The sequence below is a fragment of the Scyliorhinus canicula genome, chromosome 28, assembly GCF_902713615.1.
Source record: "Scyliorhinus canicula chromosome 28, sScyCan1.1, whole genome shotgun sequence".
NCBI lineage: Eukaryota > Metazoa > Chordata > Chondrichthyes > Carcharhiniformes > Scyliorhinidae > Scyliorhinus > Scyliorhinus canicula.
Window position 1 is genome coordinate 1,981,958 of NC_052173.1, and position 25,260 is coordinate 2,007,217.

The 25,260-nt window shown below is 62.7% G+C and overlaps 1 protein-coding gene across 1 annotated transcript in view; it reads left to right on the plus strand.

Moving 5' to 3' along the window:
• LOC119958078 (unconventional myosin-Ib) overlaps positions 1-25,260 on the plus strand; it is a 54,879-nt gene that overhangs the window by 23,942 nt on the left and 5,677 nt on the right. The window contains exons 3-4 of the mRNA XM_038786304.1: positions 1,941-2,056; positions 24,104-24,198. Of these exons, the coding sequence (XP_038642232.1) occupies positions 1,941-2,056; positions 24,104-24,198 (211 nt within the window). The remainder of the gene's footprint in view (positions 1-1,940; positions 2,057-24,103; positions 24,199-25,260) is intronic.

The following is a 25,260-nucleotide window of genomic DNA, read 5'->3' on the forward strand; positions in this document are numbered from 1 at the left end:
CCTAACCTGTACACCTTTGGACACTAAGGGACAATTTAACATGGCCAATCCACCTAACCTGTACATCTTTGGACACTAAGGGACAATTTAACACGGCCAATCCACCTAACCTGCACATCTTTGGACACTAAGGGACAATTTAACATGGCCAATCCACTTAACCTGCACATCTTTGGACACTAAGGGACAATTTAACATGGCCAATCCACCTAACCTGTACATCTTTGGACACTAAGGGACAATTTATCATGGCCAATCCACCTAACCTGTACATCTTTGGACACTAAGGGACAATTTAACATGGCCAATCCACCTAACCTGTACACCTTTGGACACTAAGGGACAATTTAACACGGCCAATCCACCTAACCTGTACATCTTTGGACACTAAGGGCAATTTATCATGGCCAATCCACCTAACCTGCACATCTTTGGACTGTGGGAGGAAACCGGAGCACCCGGAGGAAACCCACGCAGACACGGGGAGAACGTGCAGACTCCGCACAGACAGTGACCCAAGGTTAGAATTGAACCCGGGCCCCTGGTGATGTGAGACAGTGGTGGTAACCACTGTGCCACTAACCACTGCACCACCCCCATAAAGGGAAATTCTTCCCTTGAAATGCTTCAGAGGAACTTGTACGAGTTCGAATCCAGCACGAGTCCCTTCTGAATCCCTCTCACAGATTCTTCACCTGAGGAAGGAGCTGCGCTCCGAAAGCTAGTGTTTGAAACAAACCTGTTGGACTTTAACCTGGTGTCAGACTTCTTACTGTGCTCACCCCAGTCCAACGCCGGCATCTCCACATCACAAATTCTTCACGAGAGGAAGGCAATCAATCATGGAGAGAGCCTATTATCTCAATTGGAGCCTTGGGCTAGGTATAAAAGATTTACGAACATACGAATATACTTTGTGTCCTGGCCCCACTTGGACATCAGACGACCAGCAGGGAGTGACAAAACCATTCCTTCTTGGAAGACCAGATTACATACAGGGAAAAGCCACTGCTGGTGCCAATCAGCTCTGGAAATGACTCTGTGCCCCCCTCCCAGACCTTGGACAAGGCCAGGTTGAGATCCTGCTCCACAATGCCTTAACCTGACAGAGCGAGACCCCAGGACGTTTCCAGCCTCTGTCAATCGCTTCACAGTAATCACGAAGAGCAATTGAGAAAGTAGTCAGAGGGAGTCAGTACCTGGGGAACTGTATCGCGACACGAATCGGTTCTGACAGGAGCAGAGAGTAGAAAAGGAAGGGAGAGAATATTGTGGAGTTGGGGGGGGGGGGGGGGGAGGGAGGAATGGTTATAGTTTAGAATAATGGGCGGGATTCTCTCGGTCTGGGTCCGGAGAGTCGCTGGGACGGGCGCGCATTGCGCAACGGGGTCTGACCCCGGGTGAGGGGGGGGGGGGGGGGCTCTGCTGAGGCCTGGCCCGCGATCGGGGCCTCTCGGGCTGGGGGCCTCTTTTGCCGGCCCCTGTAGCCCTGCGCCATGTTGAGCGGGGCCGGCGCGGAGGAGGAAGCAACCGCGCATGCGCGCATCGGCGCCGGTCCCACTGTGCATGCTGTTGACGCCGGGGATCGGCAGCTGGAGCGCCGTGGGTCGCTCCAGCTGCCGTGCTGGCCCCCCTGTCGGGGTCAGAATCGCTGCTCGTTTACGCCACGGCGTTTACCACGGCGTCAACACTTAGCCTCAGGATCACAGAATCCCGCCCAATGTGCGGCTGGGAATTCCCTTGGGCATTCTCCCAATCTGCCACCCTAACATCCACCAGAGCTGCATGTATACATTACATAATGTAAACTGTGTGACAGGGGGCAGCTTGCACCCTGACCTGGGAATGTTGAGCACATACTATTCTGGTCAGGGATTAGAAAGTGAGTAGAAGAATCTAGAATGTGCTGATAGACTCTTGCTTTTAATTTATTCTCTCAGACCTACATCGGGAGTGTGGTTGTCTCAATCAATCCTTATCAGATGCTTCCGATCTACTGCCAGGAGAAGATTAATAAGTATCGCAACTGTAACTTGTACGAGTTGAGTCCTCACATGTAAGTACTGCAGTCGACAGAGGCACAGCTATTTTTTGCAGACAGGTAACATTGGAAATAGGAGCAGGAGGACGCCCACTCAGCCCTTCGAGACTGCTTCACCATTCATTCTGATCAGAGCTGACCATCCGACTCGGCAATCTGTTCCCACTTTCCCCCCACATCCTTCCTCCCCCCCCCCCCCCCCCCCCCCCCCCCCCCCCCCCCCCCCCACACACACACACACACACTCTACCCCATACGGGCAGACCTGATCCCTGACACATTCCTGGCACCCTGGCAGTGCCCCTTCCAGCCTGGCAGTGCCAGGCTGCACCGGGGTGGTGGTGCCCAGGTTGGCATCGGCAGTGCCACCATGGTTCTCAAGCTGGGACCTGCGTTGAGAACATTACGTTCTCCCGAACACGTGCGCATTTGAGGAAGAATTGTTCAAAGAACAAAGAAAATTACAGCCCAGGAACAGGCCCTTCGGCCCTCCCAGCCTGCGCCGATCCAGATCCTTTATCTAAACCTGTCTCCTATTTTCCAAGGTCTACTTCTCTCTGTTCCCCGCCTGTTCATATATCTGTCCAGATGCATCTTAAATGATGCTATCGTGCCCGCCTCTACCACCTCTGTTGGTAAAGCATTCCAGGCACCCACCACCCTCTGCGTAAAAAACTTTCCACGCACATCTCCCTTAAACTTTCCCCCTCTCACCTTGAAATCGTGACCCCTTGTAATTGACACCCCAACTCTTGGAAAAAGCTTGTTGCTATCCACCCTGTGCATACCTCTCATAATTTTGTAGTCCTCACTCAGGTCCCCCATCAACCTCCATCTTTCCAACGAAAACAATCCTAATCTACTCAACCTTTCTTCATAGCTAGCACCCTCCATACCAGGCAACATCCTGGTGAACCTCCTCTGCACCCTCTCCAAAGCATCCACATCCTTCTGGTAATGTGGCGACCAGAACTGCACGCAGTATTCCAAATGTGGCCGAACCAAAGTCCTATACAACTGTAACATGACCTGCCAACTCTTGTACTCAATACCCCGTCCGATGAAGGCAAGCATGCTGTATGCCTTCTTGACCACTCTATCAACCTGCGTTGCCACCTTCAGGGTACAATTTCCCCAGGACTCTTCCATTGACCATATAGTCCGCTCTTGAATTTGATCTTCCAAAATGCATTTGCCTGGATTGAACTCCATCTGCCATTTCTCTGCCCAACTCTCCAATCTATCTATATTTTGCTGTATTCTCTGACAGTCCTCCTCGCTATCTGCAACTCCACCAATCTTAGTATCATCTGTAAACTTGCTAATCAGACCACGTTCTACGTTCGTCCAGATCATGTATCTGAGCACGGATCCCTGTGGAACACCACAGGGCAATGAGAAGCTTTGTCCAATAGCTTTTCTGGTGGAAATGGAAAGGAAGCTGTCCTTTCATTTTTGAACACCATAAACATTTCCGATGATAAGGTTAATTACGTTGTAGATAACCCTTTGGAACAATCTGAACAGTCTAACATCTGGGGCAAACAGCACTTTCAAGTACAAAGCTTGCCAAAGAGCTTTTTTTTCTTTAATCCCTTACTGTGGTTGTTGACTTGCTGAGGTCTAATTCCACAGGGAGGAACACCTTTCACATATCTTGGCCCAATGGTTGTTCTTCACAGGCAAGTTTAGAGTGAGCATTGGCAGACTATTGGACTGTAGAAGGCATCACAGCTGAGCCCGATCCTCTCAGCATTTAATGCCTACACATCCCACAGGGATCACCAGTCAGGGTAGAAATCATGTGGGGCAGTGTTCTTCAAACTTTTTTTCTGGGGGCCCATTTTTAACCAACCAGCCGACCTTCGGGACCCAACCCGCCCAACCTTCGCAACTCACGCCGGCCAACCTTCGGGACCCACGCCGTCCGACCTTCGCAACTCACGCCGTCCGACCTTCGGGACCCACGCTGCCCAACCTTCGGGACCCACGCTGCCCAACCTTCGGGACCCACGCCGTCCGACCTTCGCAACTCACGCCGTCCGACCTTCGGGACCCACGCTGCCCAACCTTCGGGACCCACGCTGTCCAACCTTCGGGACCCACGCTGTCCGACCTTCGGGACCCACGCTGCCCAACCTTCGGGACCCACGCTGCCCAACCTTCGGGACCCACGCTGTCCAACCTTCGGGACCCAACCCGGCCGACCTTCGGGACCCACGCCGTCCAACCTTCGGGACCCACGCTGTCCGACCTTCGGGACCCACGCTGCCCAACCTTCGGGACCCACGCTGTCCAACCTTCGGGACCCACGCCGTCCGACCTTCGGGACCCACGCCTCCCAACCTTCGGGACCCACGCTGTCCGACCTTCGGGACCCACGCTGTCCGACCTTCGGGACCCACGCCGGCCGACCTTCGGGGCCCACGCTGCCCAACCTTCGGGACCCACGCCGTCCAACCTTCGGGACCCAACCCGGCCGACCTTCGGGACCCACGCTGCCCAACCTTCGGGACCCACGCTGTCCGACCTTCGGGACCCACGCTGCCCAACCTTCGGGACCCACGCTGTCCAACCTTCGGGACCCACGCTGCCCAACCTTCGGGACCCACGCCGTCCGACCTTCGCAACTCACGCCGTCCAACCTTCGGGACCCACGCCGTCCGACCTTCGCAACTCACGCCGTCCAACCTTCGGGACCCACGCCGCCCAACCTTCGGGACCCACGCCGGCCAACCTTCGGGACCCACGCCGGCCAACCTTCGGGACCCACACCGCCCAACCTTTGGGACCCAACCCGGCCGACCTTCGGGACCCACGCTGCCCGACCTTCGGGACCCAACCCGGCCAACCTTCGGGACCCACGCCGTCCGACCTTCGGGACCCAAGCCGCCCAACCTTCGGGACCCACGCTGACCGACCTTCGGGACCCACGCCGTCCGATCTTCGCGACCCAACCCGGCCGATCTTCGCGACCCAACCCGGCCAACCTTCGGGACCCACGCCGTCCGACCTTCGGGACCCACACCGACCGACCTTCGGGGCCCACGCTGTCCAACCTTCGGGACCCACGCCGTCCGACCTTCGGGACCCACGCCGTCCAACCTTCGGGGCCCACGCTGACCGACCTTCGGGACCCACGCCGGCCAACCTTCGGGACCCAACCCGCCCAACCTTCGGGACCCACGCCGCCCAACCTTCGGGACCCACGCCTCCCAACCTTCGGGACCCACGCCGTCCGACCTTCGCAACTCACGCCGTCCGACCTTCGGGACCCACGCCGTCCAACCTTCGGGACCCACGCCGTCCAACCTTCGGGACCCAACCCGGCCGACCTTCGGGACCCACGCCGCCCAACCTTCGGGACCCACGCCGTCCGACCTTCGGGACCCACGCCGCCCAACCTTCGGGACCCACGCCGTCCAACCTTTGGGACCCACGCCGCCCAACCTTCGGGACCCACGCCGTCTGACCTTCGGGACCCACGCTGACCGACCTTCGGGACCCAACCCGGCCGACCTTCGGGACCCAACCCGGCCGACCTTCGCGACCCACGCTGTCCAACCTTCGCAACCCAACCCGGCCGACCTTCGGGACCCACGCCGCCCAACCTTCGGGACCCACGCGTCCAACCTTTGGGACCCACGCCGCCCAACCTTCGGGACCCACGCCGTCTGACCTTCGGGACCCACGCTGACCGACCTTCGGGACCCAACCCGGCCGACCTTCGGGACCCAACCCGGCCGACCTTCGCGACCCACGCTGTCCAACCTTCGCAACCCAACCCGGCCGACCTTCGGGACCCACGCCGTCCAACCTTCGGGACCCACGCCGTCCAACCTTCGGGACCCACGCCGTCCGACCTTCGGGACCCAACCCGGCCAACCTTCGGGACCCACGCCGTCCGACCTTCGGGACCCACGCTGGCCAACCTTCGGGACCCAAGCCGCCCAACCTTCGGGACCCACGCTGACCGACCTTCGGGACCCACGCCGTCCGATCTTCGCGACCCAACCCGGCCGATCTTCGCGACCCAACCCGGCCAACCTTCGGGACCCACGCCGTCCGACCTTCGGGACCCACACCGACCGACCTTCGGGGCCCACGCTGTCCAACCTTCGGGACCCACGCCGTCCGACCTTCGGGACCCACGCCGTCCAACCTTCGGGACCCACGCTGACCGACCTTCGGGACCCACGCCGGCCAACCTTCGGGACCCAACCCGCCCAACCTTCGGGACCCAACCCGTCCAACCTTCGGGACCCACGCCGCCCAACCTTCGGGACCCACGCCTCCCAACCTTCGGGACCCACGCCGTCCGACCTTCGCAACTCACGCCGTCCGACCTTCGGGACCCACGCCGTCCAACCTTCGGGACCCACGCCGTCCAACCTTCGGGACCCAACCCGGCCGACCTTCGGGACCCACACCGCCCAACCTTCGGGACCCACGCCGTCCGACCTTCGCAACTCACGCCGTCCGACCTTCGGGACCCACGCCGTCCGACCTTCGGGACCCACGCCGCCCAACCTTCGCAACCCAACCCGGCCGACCTTCGGGACCCACGCCGCCCAACCTTCGGGACCCACGCCGTCCAACCTTTGGGACCCACGCCGCCCAACCTTCGGGACCCACGCCGTCTGACCTTCGGGACCCACGCTGACCGACCTTCGGGACCCAACCCGGCCGACCTTCGGGACCCAACCCGGCCGACCTTCGCGACCCACGCTGTCCAACCTTCGCAACCCAACCCGGCCGACCTTCGGGACCCACGCCGTCCAACCTTCGGGACCCACGCCGTCCAACCTTCGGGACCCACGCTGACCGACCTTCGGGACCCAACCCGCCCAACCTTCGGGACCCACGCCGTCCAACCTTCGCAACTCACACCGGCCGACCTTCGGGACCCACGCCGTCCAACCTTCGCAACTCACACCGGCCGACCTTCGGGACCCACGCTGACCGACCTTCGGGACCCAACCCGGCCAACCTTCGCAACTCACACCGTCCGACCTTCGCGACCCACGCCGGCCGACCTTCGCGACCCACGCCGCCCAACCTTCGGGACCCAACCCGGCCGACCTTCGGGACCCAACCCGCCCAACCTTCGGGACCCACGCCGTCCGACCTTCGGGACCCACGCCGCCCAACCTTCGGGACCCACACCGTCCGACCTTCGGGACCCACGCCGTCCAACCTTCGGGACCCACGCCGTCCAACCTTCGGGACCCACGCCGTCCAACCTTCGGGACCCACGCCGTCCAACCTTCGGGACCCACGCCGCCCAACCTTCGGGACCCAACCCGGCCGACCTTCGGGACCCACGCCGTCCAACCTTCGGGACCCATGCTAACCGACCTTCGGGACCCACGCCGTCCGATCTTCGCGACCCAACCCGGCCGATCTTCGCGACCCACGCCGTCCGACCTTCGGGACCCACGCTGGCCAACCTTCGGGACCCAACCCGGCCGACCTTCGGGACCCACGCCGCCCGACCTTCGCGACCCAACCCAGCCAACCTTCGGGACCCACGCCGTCCGACCTTCGGGACCCACACCGACCGACCTTCGGGACCCACGCTGTCCAACCTTCGGGACCCACGCTGTCCAACCTTCGGGACCCACGCCGCCCAACCTTCGGGACCCACGCTGTCCAACCTTCGGGACCCACGCTGTCCAACCTTCGGGACCCACGCCGTCCAACCTTCGGGACCCAACCCGGCCAACCTTCGCAACTCACACCGTCCGACCTTCGCGACCCACGCCGCCCAACCTTCGGGACCCAACCCGGCCGACCTTCGGGACCCAACCCGGCCGACCTTCGGGACCCACGCTGTCCAACCTTCGGGACCCAACCCGCCCAACCTTCGGGACCCAACCCGCCCAACCTTCGGGACCCACGCTGTCCAACCTTCGGGACCCACGCCGTCCAACCTTCGGGACCCACGCCGTCCAACCTTCGGGACCCAACCCGCCCAACCTTCGGGACCCAACCCGCCCAACCTTCGGGACCCACGCCGTCCAACCTTCAGGACCCACGCCGCCCAACCTTCGGGACCCAACCCGGCCGACCTTCGGGACCCACGCCGTCCAACCTTCGGGACCCACGCCGTCCAACCTTCGGGACCCAACCCGCCCAACCTTCGGGACCCACGCCGCCCGACCTTCGGGACCCACACCGTCCGACCTTCGGGACCCACGCCGTCCGACCTTCGGGACCCAACCCGGCCAACCTTCGGGACCCACGCTGTCCAACCTTCGGGACCCACGCTGACCGACCTTCGGGACCCACGCCGTCCAACCTTCGGGACCCACGCTGACCGACCTTCGGGACCCACGCCGTCCGATCTTCGCGACCCAACCCGGCCGATCTTCGCGACCCACGCCGCCCAACCTTCGGGACCCAACCCGTCCGACCTTCGGGACCCACGCCGTCCGACCTTCGGGACCCAACCCGGCCAACCTTCGGGACCCACGCTGTCCAACCTTCGGGACCCACGCTGGCCAACCTTCGGGACCCACGCCGTCCGATCTTCGCGACCCAACCCGGCCGATCTTCGCGACCCACGCTGTCCAACCTTCGGGACCCAACCCGGCCGACCTTCGGGACCCACACTGGCCAACCTTCGGGACCCACGCTGACCGACCTTCGGGACCCACGCCGTCCGATCTTCGCGACCCAACCCGGCCGATCTTCGCGACCCACGCTGGCCGACCTTCGGGACCCACGCTGGCCAACCTTCGGGACCCAACCCGGCCGACCTTCGGGACCCAACCCGGCCAACCTTCGGGACCCACGCCGTCCGACCTTCGGGACCCACGCCGTCCGACCTTCGGGACCCAACCCGTCCAACCTTCGGGACCCAACCCGCCCAACCTTCGGGACCCAACCCGGCCGACCTTCGGGACCCACACTGACCGACCTTCGGGACCCACACTGACCGACCTTCGGGACCCACGCCGTCCGACCTTCGGGACCCACGCCGTCCAACCTTCGGGACCCACGCCGTCCAACCTTCGGGACCCACGCCGCCCAACCTTCGGGACCCACGCTGCCCAACCTTCGGGACCCACGCCGTCCGATCTTCGCGACCCAACCCGGCCGATCTTCGCGACCCACGCTGTCCAACCTTCGGGACCCACCCCGGCCGACCTTCGGGACCCACACTGGCCAACCTTCGGGACCCACGCTGACCGACCTTCGGGACCCACGCCGTCCGATCTTCGCGACCCAACCCGGCCGATCTTCGCGACCCACACTGGCCGACCTTCGGGACCCACGCTGGCCAACCTTCGGGACCCAACCCGGCCGACCTTCGGGACCCAACCCGGCCAACCTTCGGGACCCACGCCGTCCGACCTTCGGGACCCACGCCGTCCGACCTTCGGGACCCAACCCGTCCAACCTTCGGGACCCAACCCGCCCAACCTTCGGGACCCAACCCGGCCGACCTTCGGGACCCACGCCGTCCGACCTTCACGACCCAACCCGGCCAACCTTCGGGACCCACACTGACCGACCTTCGGGACCCACACTGACCGACCTTCGGGACCCACGCCGTCCGACCTTCGGGACCCACACCGACCGACCTTCGGGACCCACGCTGACCGACCTTCGGGACCCAACCCGGCCGACCTTCGGGACCCAACCCGGCCGACCTTCGCGACCCACGCCGTCCAACCTTCGGGACCCACGCCGTCCAACCTTCGGGACCCAACCCGCCCAACCTTCGGGACCCACGCCGTCCAACCTTCGGGACCCACGCCGGCCGACCTTCGCAACTCACGCCGTCCGACCTTCGGGACCCACGCCGCCCAACCTTCGGGACCCACGCCGTCTGACCTTCGGGACCCAACCCGGCCGACCTTCGGGACCCAACCCGGCCGACCTTCGCGACCCACGCTGTCCAACCGTCGCAACCCAACCCGGCCGACCTTCGGGACCCACGCCGTCTGACCTTCGGGACCCACGCTGACCGACCTTCGGGACCCAACCCGGCCGACCTTCGGGACCCAACCCGGCCGACCTTCGCGACCCACGCTGTCCAACCGTCGCAACCCAACCCGGCCGACCTTCGGGACCCACGCCGTCCAACCTTCGGGACCCACGCCGTCCAACCTTCGGGACCCAACCCGGCCGACCTTCGCGACCCAACCCGGCCGACCTTCGGGACCCACGCTGACCGACCTTCGGGACCCAACCCGCCCAACCTTCGGGACCCAACCCGGCCGACCTTCGCGACCCAACCCGGCCAACCTTCGGGACCCAAGCTGACCGACCTTCGGGACCCAACCCGGCCGACCTTCGCGACCCAACCCGGCCAACCTTCGCGACCCAACCCGGCCAACCTTCGGGGCCCACGCCGTCCGACCTTCGGGACCCACGCCGTCCGACCTTCGGGACCCACGCCGTCCGACCTTCGGGACCCACGCCGTCCGACCTTCGGGACCCAACCCGGCCAGCCTTCGGGACCCACGCCGTCCGACCTTCGGGACCCACACCGACCGACCTTCGGGACCCACGCTGACCGACCTTCGGGACCCACGCCGTCCGACCTTCGGGACCCACGCCGTCCGACCTTCGGGACCCACGCTGTCCGACCTTCGGGACCCACGCCGTCCGACCATCGGGACCCAACCCGGCCGACCTTCGGGACCCACGCCGTCCGACCTTCGGGACCCACGCTGACCAACCTTCGGGACCCACGCCGTCCAACCTTCGGGACCCACGCCGTCCAACCTTCGGGACCCAACCCGGCCGACCTTCGGGACCCAACCCGGCCGACCTTCGCGACCCAACCCGGCCGACCTTCGGGACCCAACCCGGCCGACCTTCGCGACCCAACCCGGCCGACCTTCGGGACCCAACCTGGCCGACCTTCGGGACCCAACCTGGCCGACCTTCGGGACCCAACCCGCCCAACCTTCGGGACCCACGCTGACCGACCTTCGGGACCCACGCCGTCCAACCTTCGGGACCCACGCTGACCGACCTTCGGGACCCACGCTGACCGACCTTCGGGACCCAACCCGTTCGACCTTCGGGACCCACGCCGGCCAACCTTCGGGACCCACGCTGACCGACCTTCGGGACCCAACCCGTCCGACCTTCGGGACCCACGCCGTCCGACCTTCGGGATCCACACCGACCGACCTTCGGGACCCACGCTGGCCGACCTTCGGGACCCACGCTGGCCAACCTTCGGGACCCACGCCGTCCAACCTTCGGGACCCACGCTGACCGACCTTCGGGACCCAACCCGGCCGACCTTCGGGACCCAACCCGGCCGACCTTCGGGACCCACGCCGTCCGACCTTCGGGACCCACGCTGGCCAACCTTCCCGACCCAACCCGGCCAACCTTCGGGACCCAGGCCGTCCGACCTTCGGGACCCAACCCGGCCAACCTTCCCGACCCAACCCGGCCAACCTTCGGGACCCACGCCGCCCGACCTTCGGGACCCAACCCGGCCGACCTTCGGGACCCACGCCGCCCGACCTTCGGGACCCACCCCGGCCGACCTTCGGGACCCAACCCGGCCGACCTTCGGGACCCACGCTGTCCAACCTTCGGGACCCACGCTGACCGGCCTTCGGGACCCAACCCGCCCAACCTTCGGGACCCAACCCGCCCAACCTTCGGGACCCACGCCGTCCAACCTTCGGGACCCACGCTGACCGACCTTCGGGACCCAACCCGCTCAACCTTCGGGACCCAACCCGCCCAACCTTCGGGACCCACGCCGCCCAACCTTCGGGACCCACGCCGCCCAACCTTCGGGACCCACGCCGCCCAACCTTCGGGACCCACGCCGTCCGACCTTCGGGACCCACGCTGACCGACCTTCGGGACCCACGCCGTCCAACCTTCGGGACCCACGCTGACCGACCTTCGGGACCCACGCCGTCCAACCTTCGGGACCCACGCTGACCGACCTTCGGGACCCACGCCGTCCAACCTTCGGGACCCACGCTGACCGACCTTCGGGACCCACGGCGTCCAACCTTCGGGACCCACGCTGACCGACCTTCGGGACCCACGCCGTCCAACCTTCGGGACCCACGCCGCCCAACCTTCGGGACCCACGCTGGCCAACCTTCGCGACCCAACCCGGCCAACCTTCGGGACCCAACCCGGCCGACCTTCCCGACCCAACCCGGCCAACCTTCGGGACCCACGCCGTCCGATCTTCGCGACCCACGCTGGCCAACCTTCGGGACCCACGCCGTCCGATCTTCGCGACCCACGCCGCCCAACCTTCGGGACCCACGCTGCCCAACCTTCGGGACCCAACCCGGCCGACCTTCGCGACCCACGCCGCCCAACCTTCGCGAACCAACCCGGCCGATCTTCGCGACCCACCCTGGCCAACCTTCGGGACCCAACCCAGCCGACCTTCGTGACCCACGCCTGCCAACCTGCGCGACCTACGCTGTCTGATTTTCGCGGCCCACGCCGGCCGACCTGCGCGACCCACGCTGTCTGATTTTTGCAGCCTACGCCGGCCGACCTGCGCGGCCCACGCTGTCTGATTTTCGCGGCCCACGCCGGCCGACCTGCGCGGCCCACGCCGTCTGATTTTTGCGGCCTACGCCGGCCGACCTGCGCGGCCCCCCATTTTCGCTTCCCTTGTTTGCTGCTGACAAAATGGAGGAAATGGTTTTGGGTCCCTTTGGCCCTCGTACACGCTCCTCCAATGGAACCTGTTGGATGAAGGTGAAGCCTTCCAGTGTCGGAAAGTATGGAGTCTCCATATCTCCAAAGTTCTGAATTTTTTTCTGTAAAATTTGATCAAATAAACCCCCTCTCCCCGAACTTGTAAAAAAAAATAAAATGAATAAAATAAATGAAAAAATAAAAATTAAATGACAAAAAAAAGAATAAAATGAATAAAACCTTCCCAAACTTGTAAAACAAAAAGCTGTCACCGTGTAAAAAAAAATGCGGCCGCACTGTGCATGCGTGCCTCATCATCGGCGTGCATGTCGATGATCGGGCATGCATGCGCACTGCGGCTGCATTTCTTTTACATGTTGGCGGCCATTTTGAAGCCGCATGCAGCCGGCGTTATCAATAGCCGGCTGCTGCGGCAGTTGCGTGCAGATTTGCGCGATCGGGAGCGCCGTGCCGGACGGCTCCCCGACCCCGGGTTTGACAATGCCTGATGTGGGGGATGAAGCATCTTACATTGTCTCCATTAGAATAGATAACTCAGCACAGACCAGTCACTGCACCTGGGACTGTGGTGGTCTGTGTGTCTCTGTACCACACAGAGTGGCGCATTTATCTATTGGGCTGTCTCATTTCAATCTTATACCATTAACTACTATCAGTGCGTAATAAGGGCAGCACTGTGACACACAGTGCGTTAGCACTGCTGCCTCACGGCGCCAAGGTCCCAGGTTCGATCCCGGCCCTGGGTCACTGTCCGTGTGGAGTTTGCACATTCTCCCTGTGTCTGCGTGGGTTTCGCCCCCACAACCCAAAGATGTGCAGGCTAGGTGGATTGGCCACGCTAAATTGCCCCTTAATTGGAAAAAATGAATTGGGTACTCTAAATTTAAAAATAAAAATAATTTGGCGAAGGAAATTATTGAAAGACGGTAACAGCTCTTAATAGTCATCTTCCTTGGGGGAGACATCGTTCATTTTCTCAGACCCAGGTGGCTGCTTTCAACTCAAGTGAGAGCCGAAGTAGGGTCTCCATTGGGGCTCGAGTTAGAATCCACTTCAGTGCCACTTCCCCCAGTCGCCGTGACCCCTCGGAGCCCCCTCCAGCGCAGCGTGACCCCCGGAGCCCCCTCCAGCGCACTGTGACCCCTCGGAGCCCCCTCCAGCACACCGTGACCCCTCGGAGCCCCCTCCAGTGCAGCGTGACCCCTCGGAGCCCCCTCCAGCGCACTGTGACCCCTCGGAGCCCCCTCCAGTGCAGCGTGACCCCCGGAGCCCCCTCCAGCGCACTGTGACCCCTCGGAGCCCCCTCCAGCGCACTGTGACCCCTCGGAGCCCCCTCCAGCGCACTGTGACCCCTCGGAGCCCCCTCCAGTGCAGCGTGACCCCCGGAGCCCCCTCCAGTGCACCGTGACCCCTCGGAGCCCCCTCCAGTGCACCGTGACCCCTCGGAGCCCCCTCCAGTGCGCCATCACCCCTCGGAGCCCCCTCCAGTGCACTGTGACCCCTCGGAGCCCCCTCCAGCACACTGTGACCCCTCGGAGCCCCCTCCAGTGCAGCGTGACCCCCCGGAGCCCCCTCCAGTGCAGCATGACCCCTCGGAGCCCCCTCCAGTGCAGCGTGACCCCCGGAGCCCCCTCCAGCGCACTGTGACCCCTCGGAGCCCCCTCCAGTGCACTGTGACCCCTCGGAGCCCCCTCCAGCGCACTGTGACCCCTCGGAGCCCCCTCCAGTGCAGCGTGACCCCCGGAGCCCCCTCCAGCGCACTGTGACCCCTCGGAGCCCCCTCCAGTGCACTGTGACCCCTCGGAGCCCCCTCCAGCGCACTGTGACCCCTCGGAGCCCCCTCCAGTGCAGCGTGACCCCCGGAGCCCCCTCCAGTGCACCGTGACCCCTCGGAGCCCCCTCCAGTGCACCGTGACCCCTCCGAGCCCCCTCCAGTGCGCCATCACCCCTCGGAGCCCCCTCCAGTGCACTGTGACCCCTCGGAGCCCCCTCCAGCACACTGTGACCCCTCGGAGCCCCCTCCAGTGCAGCGTGACCCCTCGGAGCCCCCTCCAGTGCAGCATGACCCCTCGGAGCCCCCTCCAGTGCAGCGTGACCCCCGGAGCCCCCTCCAGCGCACTGTGACCCCTCGGAGCCCCCTCCAGTGCACTGTGACCCCTCGGAGCCCCCTCCAGCGCACTGTGACCCCTCGGAGCCCCCTCCAGTGCAGCGTGACCCCCGGAGCCCCCTCCAGTGCAGCGTGACCCCTCGGAGCCCCCTCCAGTACACTGTGACCCCTCGGAGCCCCCTCCAGCGCACTGTGACCCCTCGGAGCCCCCTCCAGTGCACTGTGACCCCTCGGAGCCCCCTCCAGTGCGCCATCACCCCTCGGAGCCCCCTCCAGTGCACTGTGACCCCTCGGAGCCGCCTCCAGCACACTGTGACCCCTCGGAGCCCCCTCCAGTGCAGCGTGACCCCTCAGAGCCCCCTCCAGTGCAGCATGACACCTCGGAGCCCCCTCCAGTGCGCCGTGACCCCTCGGAGCCCCCTCCAGTGCAGCATGACCCCTCGGAGCCCCCTCCAGTGCGCCGTGACCCCTCGGAGCCCCCTCCAGTGCGGCGTGACCCCTCGGAGCCCCCTCCAGTGCAGCGTGACCCCTCGGAGCCCCCTCCAGTACACCATGACCCCTCGGAGCCCCCTCCAGTGCAGCGTGACCCCTCGGAGCCCCCTCCATCGCGCCGTGACCCCTCGGAGCCCCCTCCAGTGCGCCGTGACCCCTCAGAGCCCCCTCCAGTGCAGCGTGACCCCTCGGAGCCCCCTCCAGTGCAGTGTGACCCCTCGGAGCCCCCTCCAGCGCGCCGTGACCCCTCGGAGCCCCCTCCAGTGCGCCGTGACCCCTCGGAGCCCCCTCCAGCGCACTGTGACCCCTCGGAGCCCCCTCCAGTGTGTCGTGACCCCCGGAGCCCCCTCCAGTGCACCATGACCCCTCGGAGCCCCCTCCAGTACACTGTGACCCCTCGGAGCCCCCTCCAGTGCACCATGACCCCTCGGAGCCCCCTCCAGTGCACCATGACCCCTCGGAGCCCCCTCCATCGCGCCGTGACCCCTCGGAGCCCCCTCCAGTGCACCATGACCCCTCGGAGCCCCCTCCAGTGCACCATGACCCCTCGGAGCCCCCTCCAGTGCACCATGACCCCTCGGAGCCCCCTCCAGTGCACCGTGACCCCTCGGAGCATCCTCCAGTGCACCATGACCCCTCGGAGCCCCCTCCAGTGCACCATGACCCCCGGAGCACCCTCCAGTGCACGGTGACCCCTCGGAGCCCCCTCCAGTGCACCGTGACCCCCGGAGCACCCTCCAGCGCACCATGACCCCTCGGAGCCCCCTCCAGTGCACCATGACCCCTCGGAGCCCCCTCCAGCGCACTGTGACCCCTCGGAGCCCCCTCCAGTGCACCATGACCCCTCGGAGCCCCCTCCAGTGCACCATGACCCCTCGGAGCCCCCTCCATCGCGCCGTGACCCCTCGGAGCCCCCTCCAGTGCACTGTGACCCCTCGGAGCCCCCTCCAGTGCACCATGACCCCTCGGAGCCCCCTCCAGTGCACCATGACCCCTCGGAGCCCCCTCCATCGCGCCGTGACCCCTCGGAGCCCCCTCCAGTGCACCATGACCCCTCGGAGCCCCCTCCAGTGCACCATGACCCCTCGGAGCCCCCTCCAGCGCACTGTGACCCCTCGGAGCCCCCTCCAGTGCACCGTGACCCCTCGGAGCCCCCTCCAGCACACTGTGACCCCCTCGGAGCCCCCTCCAGTACACCATGACCCCTCGGAGCCCCCTCCAGTGCGCCGTGACCCCTCGGAGCCCGCTCCAGTGCAGCATGACCCCTCGGAGCCCCCTCCAGTGCGCCGTGACCCCTCGGAGCCCCCTCCAGTGCAGCATGACCCCTTGGAGCCCCCTCCAGTGCAGCATGACCCCTCGGAGCCCCCTCCAGTGCAGCATGACCCCTCGGAGCCCCCTTCAGTGCAGCGTGACCCCTCGGAGCCCCCTCCAGTACACCATGACCCCTCGGAGCCCCCTCCAGTGCAGCGTGACCCCTCGGAGCCCCCTCCAGTGCACCGTGACCCCTCGGAGCCCCCTCCAGTGCGCCATCACCCCTCGGAGCCCCCTCCAGTGCACTGTCCCCCCTCGGAGCCCCCTCCAGCACACTGTGACCCCTCGGAGCCCCCTCCAGTGCAGCGTGACCCCTCGGAGCCCCCTCCAGTGCAGCATGACCCCTCGGAGCCCCCTCCAGTGCAGCGTGACCCCCGGAGCCCCCTCCAGCGCACTGTGACCCCTCGGAGCCCCCTCCAGTGCACTGTGACCCCTCGGAGTCCCCTCCAGCGCACTGTGACCCCTCGGAGCCCCCTCCAGTGCAGCGTGACCCCCGGAGCCCCCTCCAGCGCACTGTGACCCCTCGGAGCCCCCTCCAGTGCACTGTGACCCCTCGGAGCCCCCTCCAGCGCACTGTGACCCCTCGGAGCCCCCTCCAGTGCAGCGTGACCCCCGGAGCCCCCCCCAGTGCACCGTGACCCCTCGGAGCCCCCTCCAGTGCACCGTGACCCCTCGGAGCCCCCTCCAGTGCGCCATCACCCCTCGGAGCCCCCTCCAGTGCACTGTGACCCCTCGGAGCCCCCTCCAGCACACTGTGACCCCTCGGAGCCCCCTCCAGTGCAGCGTGACCCCTCGGAGCCCCCTCCAGTGCAGCATGACCCCTCGGAGCCCCCTCCAGTGCAGCGTGACCCCCGGAGCCCCCTCCAGCGCACTGTGACCCCTCGGAGCCCCCTCCAGTGCACTGTGACCCCTCGGAGCCCCCTCCAGCGCACTGTGACCCCTCGGAGCCCCCTCCAGTGCAGCGTGACCCCCGGAGCCCCCTCCAGTGCACCGTGACCCCTCGGAGCCCCCTCCAGTGCACCGTGACCCCTCGGAGCCCCCTCCAGTGCGCCATCACCCCTCGGAGCCCCCTCCAGTGCACTGTGACCCCTCGGAGCCGCCTCCAGCACACTGTGACCCCTCGGAGCCCCCTCCAGTGCAGCGTGACCCCTCAGAGCCCCCTCCAGTGCAGCATGACCCCTCGGAGCCCCCTCCAGTGCGCCGTGACCCCTCGGAGCCCCCTCCAGTGCAGCGTGACCCCTCGGAGCCCCCTCCAGTGCGCCGTGACCCCTCGGAGCCCCCTCCAGTGCAGCATGACCCCTCGGAGCCCCCTCCAGTGCAGCGTGACCCCTCGGAGCCCCCTCCAGTACACCATGACCCCTCGGAGCCCCCTCCAGTGCAGCGTGACCCCTCGGAGCCCCCTCCATCGCGCCGTGACCCCTCGGAGCCCCCTCCAGTGCGCCGTGACCCCTCAGAGCCCCCTCCAGTGCAGCGTGACCCCTCGGAGCCCCCTCCAGTGCAGTGTGACCCCTCGGAGCCCCCTCCATCGCGCCGTGACCCCTCGGAGCCCCCTCCAGTGCGCCGTGACCCCTCGGAGCCCCCTCCAGCGCACTGTGACCCCTCGGAGCCCTCTCCAGTGTGTCGTGACCCCCGGAGCCCCCTCCAGTGCACCATGACCCCCCGGAGCCCCCTCCAGTCCACCGTGACCCCTCGGAGCCCCCTCCAGTGCACCATGACCCCTCAGAGCCCCCTCCAGTGCACCATGACCCCTCGGAGCCCCCTCCATCGCGCCGTGACCCCCCGGAGCCCCCTCCAGTGCACCATGACCCCTCGGAGCCCCCTCCAGTGCCCCATGACCCCTCGGAGCCCCCTCCAGTGCACCAGGACCCCTCGGAGCCCCCTCCAGTGCACCGTGACCCCTCGGAGCCTCCTCCAGTGCACCATGACCCCTCGGAGCCCCCTCCAGTGCACCATGACCCCCGGAGCACCCTCCAGTGCACGGTGACCCCTCGGAGCCCCCTCCAGTGCACCGTGACCCCTGGAGCACCCTCCAGCGCACCATGACCCCTCGGAGCCCCCTCCAGTGCACCATGACCCCTCGGAGCCCCCTCCAGCGCCCTGTGACCCCTCGGAGCCCCCTCCAGTGCACCATGACCCCTCGGAGCCCCCTCCAGTGCACCATGACCCCTCGGAGCCCCCTCCATCGCGCCGTGACCCCTCGGAGCCCCCTCCAGTGCACTGTGACCCCTCGGAGCCCCCTCCAGTGCAGCATGACCCCTCGGAGCCCCCTCCAGTGCACCATGACCCCTCGGAGCCCCCTCCATCGCGCCGTGACCCCTCGGAGCCCCCTCCAGTGCACCATGACCCCTCGGAGCCCTCTCCAGTGCACCATGACCCCTCGGAGCCCCCTCCAGCACACTGTGACCCCTCGGAGCCCCCTCCAGTGCACTGTGACCCCTCGGAGCCCCCTCCAGCACACTGTGACCCCCTCGGAGCCCCCTCCAGTACACCATGACCCCTCGGAGCCCCCTCCAGTGCGCCGTGACCCCTCGGAGCCCCCTCCAGTGCAGCATGACCCCTCGGAGCCCCCTCCAGTGCGCCGTGACCCCTCGGAGCCCCCTCCAGTGCAGCATGACCCCTTGGAGCCCCCTCCAGTGCAGCATGACCCCTCGGAGCCCCCTTCAGTGCAGCGTGACCCCTCGGAGCCCCCTCCAGTACACCATGACCCCTCGGAGCCCCCTCCAGTGCAGCGTGACCCCTCGGAGCCCCCTCCATCGCGCCGTGACCCCTCGGAGCCCCCTCCAGTGCGCCGTGACCCCTCGGAGCCCCCTCCAGTGCAGCGTGACCCCTCGGAGCCCCCTCCAGTGCAGCGTGACCCCTCGGAGCCCCCTCCATCGCGCCGTGACCCCTCGGAGCCCCCTCCAGTGCGCCGTGACCCCTCGGAGCCCCCTCCAGCGCACTGTGACCCCTCGGAGCCCCCTCCAGTGTGTCGTGACCCCCGGAGCCCCCTCCAGTGCACCATGACCCTCGGAGCCCCCTCCAGTACACTGTGACCCCTCGGAGCCCCCTCCAGCGCACTGTGACCCCTCGGAGCCCCCTCCAGTGTGTCGTGACCCCCGGAGCCCCCTCCAGTGCACCATGACCCCTCGGAGCCCCCTCCAGTACACTGTGACCCCTCGGAGCCCCCTCCATCGCGCCGTGACCCCTCGGAGCCCCCTCCAGTGCACCATGACCCCTCGGAGCCCCCTCCAGTGCACCATGACCCCTCGGAGCCCCCTCCAGTGCACCATGACCCCTCGGAGCCCCCTCCAGTGCACCATGACCCCTCGGAGCATCCTCCAGTGCACCATGACCCCTCGGAGCCCCCTCCAGTGCACCATGACCCCCGGAGCACCCTCCAGTGCACGGTGACCCCCTCGGAGCCCCCTCCAGTGCACCGTGACCCCCGGAGCACCCTCCAGCGCACCATGACCCCTCGGAGCCCCCTCCAGTGCACCATGACCCCTCGGAGCCCCCTCCAGCGCACTGTGACCCCTCGGAGCCCCCTCCAGTGCACTGTGACCCCTCGGAGCCCCCTCCAGTGCACCATGACCCCTCGGAGCCCCCTCCAGTGCACCATGACCCCTCGGAGCCCCCTCCATCGCGCCGTGACCCCTCGGAGCCCCCTCCAGTGCACCATGACCCCTCGGAGCCCCCTCCAGTGCACCATGACCCCTCGGAGCCCCCTCCAGCACACTGTGACCCCTCGGAGCCCCCTCCAGTGCACTGTGACCCCTCGGAGCCCCCTCCAGCACACTGTGACCCCCTCGGAGCCCCCTCCAGTACACCATGACCCCTCGGAGCCCCCTCCAGTGCAGCGTGACCCCTTGGAGCCCCCTCCAGTGCACCATGACCCCTCGGAGCCCCCTCCAGTGCACCGTGACCCCTCCAGTGCACCGTGACTTGTCCCCGACATGGTAATCACTCAAATGGAGCTGTGCTGTCGGAACAGGACTGGGCCTGATGTCACTTCTTACAACGTACTTAGTGAATGGGCAACAAATGAAACCAAACATAATGCCAGATGATTTGTGATTTGTGTGTGCTGTTTCATTGGGTGAGAAAATCCAATGAGTCGCGTTGGAATGTTTGTTCAGGTCGATGAGTTCGGTCTGACTTGTGTTGACCTCAGTGGTTGATGAACCATCAATTGAACACGAGACGGGTTGCTGTACAAAAGTTAGGCTTTAATAAGCTAGATGTTAGCCCTGCGGTCGACTACAGTAAATGGCCGACCGCCGGGCGTGCTCGGTATTTATACCCCGCCCTGGAGGCGGGGTTAATTCAGCCTCTCGACCAATCGGGGAGCCGTCACATGACTGGTCTCAACCAATCGGTCGAGAGGCACATGACCGACCAGGGCCAATGGTAAGCCGGTGTTCTGCACCAATGGCGGGCAGGTATGTTAATCATACCACCACAGTGGTCGACATTCACTCTCTGAAACATGGGCAGTTGGGCAAAGTAGCAGATCAGCGCCCTTGGAACGAGCCAGCATCTTCAGGAGAGGAGGGGAAATTCAATTTGGAAACGTGATTTCTAATCCCCGGATTTGTAAATCTAATATTGTATCCAATGTGGCAGCTGTTGCCCCATGTACGATCAAGATTTGGTTAATAGTTAGATTATATTTCTGATCCTCTATAGTGAACAATTCCTTCAATTGTAGTCAGATTTGCTCACAGCAACAGTGTGCCTATTAACCTGGGTACAATGATCTGGATCTGCCTGGATTTTCTATTTTTTCCTACAAGGTCCCACTTGTACAAACCCTGCCTAATGAGGCCTCAATTTGACCTGGAAGAACAGAAATGGGTGCCGGCATTCTCCGATCCCGTGGCCAAGTGTTGATGCCGGTGTCAAAAGCAGCACGAGCGACCCCAGGGTCCGGACGCCAGGCCCAGGCATTCACCCCTGTTGCACGTTTTACTTGAGTGTATTACGCGTTTTATTGGAGTGTATTAACACGCCTCCGTTTAAAGGCCGTGTGCTTAACACTACTACAGCTCTGTGTATGTAATTATGCTCGGAGTCGCCAGGTGCCGTATTTAGACACCTCACAAGTATATCAAGGTCAGGTTCAAAGTAATAAATCTGTACACCGATTAGTAAGTTCAAACGATTGATATTTATTATAACAAATATAATAAATACACATGCATACGCTAAAGAGACTAAGTTACTTCTAAACTAAACAACTAAAATACTTATCTAAACAGGAACAGGCAAGGTCAGGGAGCGAGGCCTTCGTCCCGTTCTTGGTCTGCAACTCTCAGAGTGTTAAAGGTCGTCAGGGTCTAGCGAGTCTGGCTCACATAGCGATCGTCGGTGACACTTACAGTTCGATGGCTGGTGGCTCAACGGTTGGTGATGGAACTGGAGTCAGGATGCGATGTATCAGCAAAGCGATGAAGACAGCAGAGAGTCGGAGCCAAGACAACAGCAAGCCGGAGCAACAACAGACCGGACCATGTGCGGGGTTTACTTTTATAGGCCCCCCCAAAGTCCGTGCCTCTTCGGGGCGGTCTCTACCTGCTGTATATCGATTGGGCCTTCTCCCAATCGATATTTTCCAAACCCCCCAATCTGAGGGTCGCTTCTCGATGGGTGGGGCGGTCTCTATGGTGCTTTGTGATGGATACTTCTGGTGCCGTTTCGTCTGGGCGTCTACTCAAAGTATCCATTCAAACCCAAATGTTTCTATTGTGACGGCCTGGATCTGGATCACCTCATTACTATGTAAATCGTTGTTGCCATTTACACCTTTAGCTGAGATTCTGCACCTGGCCACAAACTGGTTTCTGTACGTGCAGAATGCTAATTAGCCTTCTGCAAACTGCTTGTCCTTGCTAAGACTGTTTTCTCCCTGCAGCCTCAGCAGTTCTCCATTTTGAAGCCCAGTGTCCATCTTAGTTGGCTACATTCCGGTGTCAAAAGCAGCACGAGCGACCCCAGCATCCGGACACCAGGCCCAGGCATTCACCCCTCCCTAGGGGGCTAGTACGGCGCCGGAGTGGTGTCCGCCGCTCGAAAGCCGGCGCGTCACGGCCAGCGCAGGTCCGCGCATGCGCATGGGTTGCCGTCTCTGCCCCCGGGCAACATGGCGGACCTGTACACCTAGATCTCTCTGACTGTCAATACTCTTGAGGGTTCTACCATTCACTGTATATTCCCGACCTGCATTAGACCTTCCAAAATGCATTACCTCACATTGGTCTGGATGAAAAAATGAAAATCGCTTATTGTCACGAGTAGGCTTCAATGAAGTTACTGTGGAAAGCCCCTAGTCGCCACATTCCGCCGCCTGTTCGGGGAGGCTGGTACAGGAATCGAACCGTGCTGCTGGCCTGCCTTGGTCTGCTTTAAAAGCCAGTGATTTAGCCCAGTGTGCTAAACTCCATCTGCCATCTCTCCGCCCAAGTCTCCAAATGATCTAAATCCTGCTGTATCCTCTGACAGTCCTCATCGCTATCCACAATTCCACCAACCTTTGTGTCGTCAGCAAACTTACTAATCAGAACAGTTACATTTTCCTCCAAATCATTTATATATACTACGAACAGCAAAGGTCCCAGCACTGATCCCTGTGGAACACCACTAATCACAGCCGTCCAATCAGAAAAGCACCCTTCCATTGCAACTCTCTGCCTTCTATGACCTAGCCAGTTCTGTATCCACCTTGCCAGCTCACCCCTGATCCCGTGTGAACATAGAACATAGAACAGTACAGCATAGAACAGGCCCTTCGGCCCTCAATGTTGTGCCGAGCCATGATCACCCTACTCAAACCCACGTATCCACCCTATACCCATAACCCAACAACCCCCCCTTAACCTTACTTTTATTAGGACACTACGGGCAATTTAGCATGGCCAATCCACCTAACCCGCACATCTTTGGACTGTGGGAGGAAACCGGAGCACCCGGAGGAAACCCACGCACACAGTGGGAGGACGTGCAGACTCCGCACAGACAGTTACCCAGCCGGGAATCGAACCTGGGACCCTGGAGCTGTGAAGCATTTATGCTAACCACCATGCTACCCTGCTGCCCTACCTCTGTGTCGTCAGCAAACTTGCTAATCAGACCAGTTACATTTTCCTCCAAATCATTTATATATACTACGAACAGGAAAGGTCCCCGCACTGATCCCTGCGGAACACCGCAGGTGACTTCACCTTTTGTACCAGCAATCGAATTTCAACATCGAAGGAGTCTCCCCATCAGTAAAAAAAAATCAAAATGTTATAATGAAGTTTTCCTTCTGTCTCTGATAGTGATTTAGAATATGTACTTCTCCAAAACAGTGCTGTTGACAACACTGGCGGAGTCAGGAATTACTGAGTCTGTTAGAGTGAAGGAGCTGAATTAAGAAATCAGGCCGCAGGACACAGTGGGGGAAGGGAGCAGAAATATAACGGGGAGGAAAGTTCTAATGATCTCCCTTTTCTCTCCAGCTATGCCATTGCTGATGAGGCGTACAGATCTCTCCGAGACAGAGATAAAGACCAATGTGTTCTCATCACTGGGGAGAGTGGATCAGGAAAGACAGGTACAGTATTCTGGGACACAGCCAACAAGATTGACCTTCTCCAATTTGTAAAAGCCACAGTCAGCTGTATGAATTGAAGGGTATAATGCAATATAATATTGCCTTTAATGTAATAAAAAAATCCCAAGGCCCTTGAGCATTATCAAACATAATTGCTACTCTCAAGTCTATACATGATGTGGAGATGCCGGCATTGGAGATCAAGATAAACTCAAGATAGACTTACTGTGCTCAAGTCTATCTATAGGCTATCTGGAAGCATCCTATCGGGCTGCATCACAGCCTGGGTACGGCAACTGCTCGGCCCAGGACCGCAAGGAACTTCAGAGAGTCGTGAATACCGCCCAGTCCATCACACAAACCTGTCTCCCATCCATTGACTCCATCTACACCTCCTGCTGCCGGGGGAAAGCGGGCAGCATAATCAAGGATCCCTCCCACCCGGCTTACTCACTCTTCCAACTTCTTCCATTGGGCAGGAGGTACAGAAGTCTGAGAACGCGCACGAACAGACTCAAACAGCTTCTTCCCCGCTGTTACCAGACTCCTAATTGACCCTCTTATGAATTGACCTCATTAACACTACACCCCTGTATGCTTCATCCGATGCTGGTGCTGATGTAGTTACATTGTATATCTTGTGTTGCCCTATTATGTATTTTCTTTTATTCCCTTTTCTTCCCATGTACTGAATGATCTGTTGAGCTGCTCGCAGAAAAATACTTTTCACTGTACCTCGGTACACGTGACAATAAACAAACCCAAATCCAAGTCCTATGTAAAATTTGACACTGAGCCAGATAAAGAGTTATTCGGGCAGTTATAAAGAGTTCCAAGGGACCTTTCAGGCAGGTTTAGGGAGGTGATTCCGGAGCTTAGAGTTCAGACAGCTGAAGAGATGACCGCTATTGGTGGAGCGATGCAAATCTGCGATGCTGAAGAATTGGAGGGGTGCAGAGATTTCAGAGGGCTGGAGGAAGTTATGGAGATGGGGATGTGAACGTGATGGTGAGAATTTTAAAACGGAGACATTGCCAGACTGGGTCCCAATGTCGGTTGTCA